Source organism: Botryllus schlosseri, chromosome 6 (assembly GCF_051294905.1).
Source record: "Botryllus schlosseri isolate E-star chromosome 6, Bs_hap1, whole genome shotgun sequence".
In the NCBI taxonomy this organism is placed as follows: domain Eukaryota; kingdom Metazoa; phylum Chordata; class Ascidiacea; order Stolidobranchia; family Styelidae; genus Botryllus; species Botryllus schlosseri.
In genome coordinates, this window is record NC_137241.1 from 22350900 (window position 1) to 22361057 (window position 10158).

Genomic DNA, 10158 nt, shown 5'->3' on the forward strand with positions numbered 1-10158 from the left:
GCTGGAAACTTCATTGAGATAGCCACGTTAAAACGATGCTCATAGAATTCGAAAATAATTTTATTTCCACATTGAAGTAGCCTACATTTCCCAAGTGATAGTCACTATGTGGAAGTAAGTTTTATCGCGGCTCTTCACAACGAATTCCCAGCAAATCAGCGTCCGAATGTTTTTCATTAATTTTAGCAATTTGACGGTGATTTTTCACGGGTTTGACGTGAGCGAAATTTGATGAAATTGGTAGCAATCGAAAGCTACTGGGGTACTGATTACGATAATATAAATTTTATTGTGGTGGTGTTCCTGGAACCCCTCAAAATCCGCCTTTCATTTTTCATTGTGACGCAACCATGCCGTTTGGAATAAGCAGCCGCAGCTCGGAGCAAGAGAGTGTGAATGCCCAATGAGCATTGCTCATGCTCAATCGCTTGCGCAACAATGGCCAATAGCAGACAACTAGAAAGTTTTCAGCTTTTCTGAATTAGATTAGAATTAGAACTAGAGTTATACAGTTTCTTCCAAATTAGATTAGAATTAGAGCTACACAGCGTTTTCCAAATTAGATTAGAATTAGACCTAAACATTTTTTTCAAATTGGATTATAATTATAATCACTAAATTCGCAAAAACTTGAAATTGAAAGAAATTGTGAAGGGAAATGAATACAGCAAAAATCCGTTCATAACAAATCACAGTGCGTTCCCATAACCGTGAAAATGGTTAACGTCTGTACACCAAGCTTGGCTCGTTTTTTACAATACCAGGGGTCACCGCAATCGCGGCCGGCGATCTGATTTGATATTTTGGAAAAACGCGAAATAAAGCATTTTGAAATGCTAATATTTATTTCAGTTTCAAATTATTATTGTTGTTGTTTCAAAATAAGCTATTCGCCTGTGCCCAACAACACTATTCCACACCAGCTGAAACGGCTTCTGCGATGGCAACAGCATTCCTTCGATCGAGAGTCAGCTGTATCAATAAGCATATTGCCTTGACGTGCAATGGCTGGCCCAGACACTGCCAAGACAGAGACGATTAGAAAACGGTATAGGACGTCCCCACAAGATCAATCTTTATGAGATAGTATTTCAGCCGGTAACATGTCTGGCTAACCCCAATATCTAAACTAAAGCGTTGTCGGTTATCGTGCGGAGCTCATATAGTTCAAAATAAAATGTCGTTCATGATCATTGATCATGATATGTTGTATTGTACTACTCTAATAAAATATCACTTCTTTTGTGGTAACCATGAGCACCAACCATGTTAGTCAGAACGACGTTGTACTAACGTAAGTTTTAAAAACTAGAATGTTATTCGCTCGCAGACTACAAGCTACGCTAGCAGGCTGTTATTCATCACAATAACTTCTATGATTGCACGCACGTGCACGGTATAAGTAAGGCGATGGCCGCTTGATTTCCATACGCGAGAGGGGTATTCTTGATAACTCGCTGCAAAATGTCTCGGACAAAGAGGCATTTTCAGGAAAACAATAAATTAGATTAGAACTAAAATTAGAGCATAGGGTCATTTCACAAATTAGATTAGAATTGGAGCATAATAACAGTTCGCAAATTAGATTAGAATTAGATTACTTGCATTTCGCTCTGATTTAGTAAAATTAACCCAACTACAATTATCTAGTGTTCCAAGTCTGGCCAATAGAATTGCGGTTTGCGCTGCTGCTCATTTGCTCATAGACGACATAGATGCGTCACAACACAATACCAAACTCAGTTAGCCTACTATGAAAATTGCGGATGGTGTTTTGGGGTTCTAGGCCCACGAGCACAATAAAATTTATATTTGCGTAATCAGTACATTGGTAGCTTTACCAATTTTATCAAATTTCGCGCTCGTCAAGCCGGTCAAAAATTACCCTCAAATTGCCTTTAGCCAAATGGAAAGTGTAACGTAGACCAATCGCGGCGAGCCGTGAGATTTGCTTGTGCCCACACAATTGTGGGATACTATGCTAACACCATGTTTATCGTTTAATTATTATGGCAAAGTAACGGGGAAGTTGCCACCCTACATTATAAGCAATGTTCCCTCTAAGCTGCGCACTGCTGACACGGTCTCTGCGCACAGAAAACCCGAAGTGATGACCTTTTTTTGTCGTTACGCACTTGCTGTTCAAGGGACCGCGCAGTGCGTTGGTGAGTGCGCGCAGACTCGTCAAAAATTAGAGGGAACATTGATTATAAGGTTGTGAAATAAACATATTTGCACAGTAGTCTCGTGAATTATTAGACCAATATATCTATAAATTATCGCCTTGATAATTTGACGCTGAGAAACACATTTGAAACCAACCGGAATTCAGTTCGGATAAACATTATACACGTCTCACCAGGACATGTGTTCACGCTCGCCAGATCCTTTCCAAGTCGTAAAAACCTGCCTACAAACTTATCTGCGGGCCTTTATGTACCCCTCCTATTCACACCACACTTATACGCCGAGACAGCTGCTCAATGAAGCAGTTCTCATCTTACACAACAGAGACGACTAGGGCTGGGCACAATGATTCGAGTACTAGAATCTGAATCGAGTATTAATTTTAATGATTCGAGTCGAGTAGTAAAATACGATTTTTTCGAGTACTGACATTATAGGTTTCTCACCACTGAAAGTTAATTTATCAACGAAAGTTATAGTTTCGATACTAATTTTCACTGTTAAGCCCCGAAACCTCGATTGGCGGTATCGTAGCATGCGAAACATATGGTATAAAGCTATATACGCAGGTTACTGGATGTAACACATTTCCGAAGTCATGATTATCCCACAACATTATCACCAAGTGGAATAAAATCGGTATGGTCGAAAAAAATACCAAAGTATCTTTTAAGAGATGGATAACAGGCATTACATTCTTTGTGCTGGCATATAGACGGTCTATATTTGATCTTTGACGTACTACATTCCGTTATGGCGTCATAATGAGTGATACTCGATTACTCGACTCCAAGCATATTTCGTGATTCAGAATCGAATCACTCAGGTACGCGATTTCGCCCAGCCCTAGAGACGACCCGATAGCACCCGCAAGTCCGCACGTTGAAGGTCCGGAAAACCAGCAAAAATTGTTCATGCTCACTTTGTTCACACTATCCTTAAGGCAACTTCGACATAACAAGCGATAGACTTTCAGAACATTGCACTCTTTGCTAGAGCCTGACCGATCATATCGAGTCGATATCGGACTTTAAAAGAAATATCGGCAAAGGCCATTTACCTCTAAAATGTATCAGCATTCTTCGTGCCGTCACAGAATTGCAGCAAGTGGTAGCAATACTCGGTAATTTCGACTGCTAGACTGAAAATATTGTCAAATTTGTGATAACTCACAGGGGCCTAGTTTATATCATATCCCGGCATATCAATGGCTGTAAAGCTGCTCAAATAAATGCTCTGAAGTTTTGGAAAGCGTTGCAAGCTTAAAGGGGCACTGCACTCTAAAAATGATGCGGTCTCAACTTGGAGGGCAAATCGAGAATTTTTTTTGGCCGGAACCATTTTCTTCAGAACGCCACCATAATGGAGCTGCAATTTATTGAAATTTCCACAAGCGTTTCACGCTCCAGCAGTCACGCAGAGATTGAACTTTATATAGTTGTCAGGCGATGTAATGAAGGAGATATGTCGTACAAGCCTAGGTGGTTTAGATACCGCGGTGAACGGAAGATGTCCAGTCAAGAGATTCATGTCAAAATCGGGCCCAGTGTATTCCATTTCTTTAGGACAGAAACAGATCATGTCCTATTATGATTTATAAAACATTGTTAGACATGAATCATTTCCTTCATAACATCGGCTGACAACTGTATTAAGTTCGATCTCTGCGTGACTGCTGGAGCGTGAAACACATGTGGATATTTCAATAAATTGCAGCTCCATTAAGGTGGCGTTCTGAAGAAAATGGTTGCGGCCAAAATTCTTTTCTCGTTTTGCCCTTCAATTTGACACCACATCATTTTTAGAGTGCAGTGCCCCTTTAAGGCCATATCATTTGAATATCGGGGTTATTGGTGAAGGCGCTATTTAACCATTTTATCGGTATCGGCTCAAAAATTCGATATCGGCCAGGCTCCACTCTATGCTACAGGCCGCGAATGAGTCGTCAATCGGCAGAAAGCTTCAAGTCATTATCAATCGCCTGTCCCCCTAAAGTAAAACGTTCCTGATCCTTCCGTTCCGAATTTACATCGCTAGCCTTAAACTCGCCAGAGGTTATTATCCTGCTGTCTTCGCCGTCGAGAGTGGCCAAGTCGGTCAAAGACGCGGCGCTGCTGATCATGGTCATGTCAATAGACGGCGGTCGCATCGACCGTTCTTTCGCCGGCGTTGTGACGGTGCTCATTCCGCCGAGCGCTTCACCCGGAGACGACGCATCTGCTGCCGAGGCCCGGTCAAATTCGGGAGTGGCGGAACGGCCTTCGGGAGTTTCGTGGTCACGTGAGGCTTTCGGCCGCCGCCGCAGAGTGTATTCATCGTCCGAACTGGATCTGGCGTCGCAGAACCAGACACTCCTTCCCGCCACACGCCGCCTGGTGCCCCTCATGGAGCCGACAGTCTCGGCGACAGCGGAGCCCACGTTTGTCAAGCTGCCCCCGGCTGGAAAAGAGGTTCACAGTCGTTTCCTATGTCTTGCTGTTACTTCCATCGGGTGTGGTTTCACTTTCTACCCCAGTAGAAGTAAATAAATTTCTACTCAACTACAAGCACAAGTACCAATTTCCAAAGCGCCCCAAAACTACCCCAAGTGGAAATAGAAAATGAAAGGCATGAAATGTGTTAAAAGTAGTTTTAAGATGCAGATTTTGTCGGGAATTTCCATACTTTCGGCAATTAATCAGAGGTGGCTACTTTCCGAATTGCGACTAAAGACGAATGCCACGACAAACTGGTAAAAACTTTGATGATATCTTCAGCAGTTACCGTGGTGGCTCTTTCACACGTTTTCAAACATACAAGACATGAGCAGATATATCCCAAATCCAATTTATACTTTGAAAAATACGGATGGTTTGAAGTAGGTGGTTTTGCCTAAAACTGTTCAAGTAGAAGTGGAAGCACGCACAAATCATAACCACGTATGTAGTGTAAGTAGGCAAAATTAACCCGGGTGCTCCAAAAAAGTAAAGTAAGTCGTTACTGACCAACTTGCCTTTCACACACTGTTGCTGCCTGTGGCGCTCAGCAACGAAGTACTTTTTTGAGGGGGTGTTAAAACAATAGTTACCATAAACGCGTTGCCTTCTAAAACTATGAAGTAGATTTGCGACGGGTTTGAATTGCATCTGTCAGGTAAATTGTTTCAGCTTTTGTCAGCGAAATAAATCATATCATCGTAGCGAAATATATTTTTGAAAACGGCTCCGTTGGAGTTGATGCATCTTGCAATTTCGAAAGCAGCCTGCTTCTGATTTACTGCTGAAGGTATGCGAAACCGGGCCAGATCAACTTCTTCGAACCACTCAAGTTCTTTTCTACTACTTGATTAGTTTTGGAATGTCACAGAAATTGCTACTGCTACTCGTAATTCGGCACAAAGATACGACATCACATCTACGTCTGCTTGAGTAGCAATGCTGAATACATTTGGCCACCTCTGGTCTTGCTATCGATTCACTTCTTCAATCAGAGCTTGTGAATCATTCAAGTAGAAGTGGAATTACTCTAAAACGATGGAGTGAACTTGTGTCAACATTTGAGCGAGTGCCTCCGTCATAAATCTCGTCACCTACCTAAGAACAGCGATAAAAAAAATCACAAAAATAGCCACGCACCCGACTTTGTAGCAGCAACAGAGGCTACTGGCTTCAATTTCTTCGATCTCTGTACCAAAATCGTCTTGGTACCTCTTTGCTCAAAGGGATCGATGACGCAAACATCTCCGGATTCCGATTTGGTCGCAGACGCAATGTCTTCGTCGATGTACTTGGCTGCTTTGCCCAGCAATACAATATTAATCAACACCTTGACCAGATTCAATCTTAAGACAGAAAGAGAGACGCCTAAATACCAATCTTATGAGAGAAGAGTGAAGGTATCTCACATCACGAATCCTAGGAAAACCGCGATCACCCCACCGGCACCATGGAAGTTCACAGATATCCGAATGATGTGGAACAGCTGGAAATCATTGCTGTTGTAATTTAAAATTTCCAGGAAGAAAATCAGTTCTATCTCACCAAAACTGATAGCGGCAGGGGTATGAATCCCATCCGGCGTGATATGACGTCATAATGATCAGAAATCGATCCTTTCTGCCGTCCGTTGACCAAGTCATAGGCTAGAGTCGTTCTGTACTCCATGTATGATTCCAAGGGAATATGATTGAATTTTAGCACAAACGCGTGTTTGAACCAATCAACTAAAATGGAAAAACATGGTTTCAAAATTAATAGATAATGATAACTTGGAATCAGAACCATCCATAAAGTGCACAGTGCGATTGTCACAAGTATTATCAATACCACAAAATACATTTTTTCATTTGACGTTGTAAAAAAGCAAAGTTAATGCTTGTTGAAGAAGTCGAGTCACAGTTGTCTCTTGACTGCATTGCACAATGCACAGTACACACTTTACCCACATTGTTTGCCATTGCAAATCACCAGAAGCTTGCATGTATGAGTCGTCCATAGTCACTATAGAATCCACATTGGACCGTGGACATTTATGCCCTGATACACAGTGATAACTGAGTGATATGCTAATACGGCTTCGTCAGCAATACAAACCTAGGTATTCTGCAAATATCACCATAAGCATATGCGGCATAATTTCCGTGAAGTGTTCATAACTCCATGAATATTGCTGCATGTTCCTAAGCAGTACGACGAACAATAAAGCATAGTAATGAAATCTCTCACGAACATCAGAGCACGATATCTGCAAAGATAAACATCTGGCTTTTGAACATTTACGCTCAAAGATGTGTTAAACTAATTGTCTTACCTGAAACAGGTTATTTTTGTCATACTTCTTGAAAACAGTGCCTTTGATTTCAACGAAATTATTAGCCATCATGACAGTGAGCAGAACCTTGTTGTGAGAGTTGAATGCACAGTTGATAGTAGTGGCTTCAAATAGTACCAAAACTGTGTGAAAAACTGATGATGCATTGTTGTTAAGAACATAACAATTCCAATTTCCACTATCGCAATGACAGGCGTTGGGCAGTAATGTCTTGATAACCAACTAAATTCTAAACATGACAAGTATTATACAAAATGAAACAAAGCGACCTCAGCTGATTTTCAAGGATACAGACATAGATCACGGCCAGAACAGTGTGAAGGAATATCCTTGGCAAATTATCCCGCGTGGATTCTGTCGCCGTCCAGAATAAAGCGTCTAAAATATCTTGCCCGAACGATGAGAACAAGCGATCAGCGACCTTAGCAAAAGAAACAGCGATGTCAAAATTCACAGAGATGAGATTAGGCTACCCTACAGTGACGTTTACCCACCTCCAACATATTGTAAATAATGTACAACTTGATTAAAGTTTGAGCGCGCACCAAATGGTAAATGAACGAAGTGTCGATGTATGACATCAGATACACAGTTACAATGAAGATGAAAGCCTTCAAAATATCACATTTCTGAGCTGGATCGAGAAACGCCGTCCTGAAACGAGAACCGGTACTGTGAAGGCTTGTAAATTCTAGGTGAATTGAACAATAAAAGCCTACCTGTTCCATCCGCTGCAGGAAAATATAGCCAATACTAATTTCAAGAACGCAAGTCCGATTCTGATAGGAAGCAGAGTGAATGTGTAGAGAAAAACATCCAAACATAAGAAAAATCCATACGTCATCATCTGTAAGTTTAGTACAAGAATTTTAATCCATGTGGGTATTCACACTGTAGAAAGCATATAGGCTTATATATTCGAACTATATACCACAAAACTGTACCCGCCTAATTACAATTGAATGTGACATACCTTTTCAATTTCTATGGGCTGTCGGAGGAATGTATACACTCGCTGCCGTCTCTCGGTGTATCTCGAGTCATTTTCATCGAGAAAATATCCGTGAGTCACTTCACGAGAGAAGTATTGCATAAAGGACATCCCTGAAAAAAAAAACAAGGCTTAAAATCCACATTTAGGCCTATCCTTATTGTTATAGAGTCCCATTCCCTTGTTAAAGCAGCAGGAATCACATTAATACCAGAGCGGCAATGGCGTAGAGACACTGCAATTATTAGCCACCTAGTCTATACAGTTGGTAATGGATACGGATAGAATGTAATACTTCATACTCTTTTATTTTCTATTCATCGTTATACAAATGACCTGATTTGTGCAGAGAGTCGTTTTTAGTGCTTCTATATTCGTAATATTTATGACTTTTTTGAAGATTTTACATGGGAGGAAACAATTAGGGCCCATCCAACTGGATTGACCGGAACACAGTCACTGACAAGTAAAATCTATTGCAGTACCAGGTCCTCGAGCCAGGGAAAATGTGCAGGGTTGCAGCAAGATGGCCATCCAGCGTAAAAAACTTCTGCCATGCTTTAGTATAATGCCCCTATGGAATCTCAGTTCCACTCTGGGTATAATGCAGATCCCTGATCTACCATAGCTCATAGCACCTGTATAGAATCGGTGTCATGTGCTCACACTCTTGTTTATTTTTTTTATTTTTTTTCATTAAATCACGGTACTTCAACTTGGAAAAACATCGCTGCTCACATGTAATATTAGGCACAACTTACCGACATTCCAGTATAGGGCCATAGCAATCCATACACGGGAAAAGAGGAATGAAAGAGAAACCAGATTGATTGTTGGTGCCTGTTTCTCTTGAATTTCACAATTTCTAGCCTCTATCAATAAGGTCTTGTACTCATGTACACAAATTCGAAAGTAAGCACTATATATCTTATGCTTTGGGGTTCAATCAGTTCATTCCTTTGATGGTTGATGTGTTCACCAAGCTGAAACACTTCCATCACATAAGTTTCTTTTCAATTTCTTCCACTTCGCGTTTTTACAGGTTTGCGTAGTTTCGCTACCAGAGTGGCAAAACAGAGTGGTAAAGTCATGCACTACGGGTACTATCCGTTTATTCACTTTAATGAAGAAACACGGGGTCGGTTTCTTTTCTTGGACAAACACGGGGTAATTCAGAGTCTGTTAACTTGCTGGCTGGGGTAAGGAGAATTGTTCGTAGCATGTCGGCACTTCAATACAAAATTAACGTAACGTAAGCAGTCTCCTAAGTCTTCGAAGCCTCGTGCCTCGATTTGGAACAACTAAAAATCAGTCTACGATTTCTTAATATCTTACTTTCTTTCATATCGTTTCAGAGTCTTGTGACTTATTCTCAACTGTACATGGCTATTTTGGTTCCATCCATGTGAAGAAACGAAGTCTTCTCGGGAAGAATTACGGTAGCAGCTACGATGACCCGACGACACGTCCGACCACCCGGCAATTTCAACGGCTTGAACGGGGAATACCCTATGTCGAGTTATCAGGAAGTTGCCTCTAGATAGGATATGGATTTCACAACGCTAGTCTCTACTCTCTATTCCTTCGGTACTGGAAAAATAATTTCCAAGGCTATTCGTCTGGCAGACGTGTCAGCCACCCTAAATATTAAAGTACGCGAGTAGGACACCCATATATAGGTAGAAGATATATATCGACACGAAGTGCTACGCTAGATTAGGGTTACCATATTTTGGAATTCGAAGAATAGTAAAATAGACACTTACGTGACCTTTGACACGGACCAATCAGGTTGCAGCAGGATGTAAACAAAGATCAAGCCCGGGCAAACTTACAATGAGCTCTTATGGAGAAAGGGTGAAAAATGAAGATTTTTAGCAAAATGACATTGAATTGGGGATAGCTGGCTTTGATGAATGGTAATAACGCATAGCTAGTATGTTTTTACAGTGTTCTAACCTAGAATAAACTTGAATGGTGGCAAGCACGCATCAGCATGGTGTGTCCAAATGCATGGAGTTTTGACAATTTTTCGGATTATAAGCAACGATTGTTGTATACTATACTCAATGATATATATACAATGATTGGAAACTGCCACGCCCCTTAACGCTATAAGATAGTTTCCCGGCGAAATCAGTCCGTCGCGGGATATGCTTGAGTACAGAAAC

At 41.2% G+C, this 10158-nt stretch overlaps 1 protein-coding gene across 1 annotated transcript; it reads right to left on the reverse strand.

Moving 5' to 3' along the window:
• Positions 1 to 3093: 3093 nt before the first annotated feature.
• Positions 3094 to 9487, reverse strand: LOC145441587 (transmembrane anterior posterior transformation protein 1 homolog). The gene is made up of 11 exons (XM_080319490.1): positions 9323 to 9487; positions 7970 to 8100; positions 7716 to 7843; positions 7491 to 7650; positions 7288 to 7417; positions 6976 to 7130; positions 6759 to 6909; positions 6207 to 6388; positions 6071 to 6147; positions 5802 to 6007; positions 3094 to 4626 (listed from the first exon to the last, which is right to left on the reverse strand). The coding sequence occupies exons 1-11, from the start codon at positions 9330 to 9332 to the stop codon at positions 4133 to 4135; spliced, it is 1824 nt and encodes a 607-aa protein (XP_080175616.1). The 5' UTR covers positions 9333 to 9487; the 3' UTR covers positions 3094 to 4132.
• Positions 9488 to 10158: the final 671 nt, after the last annotated feature.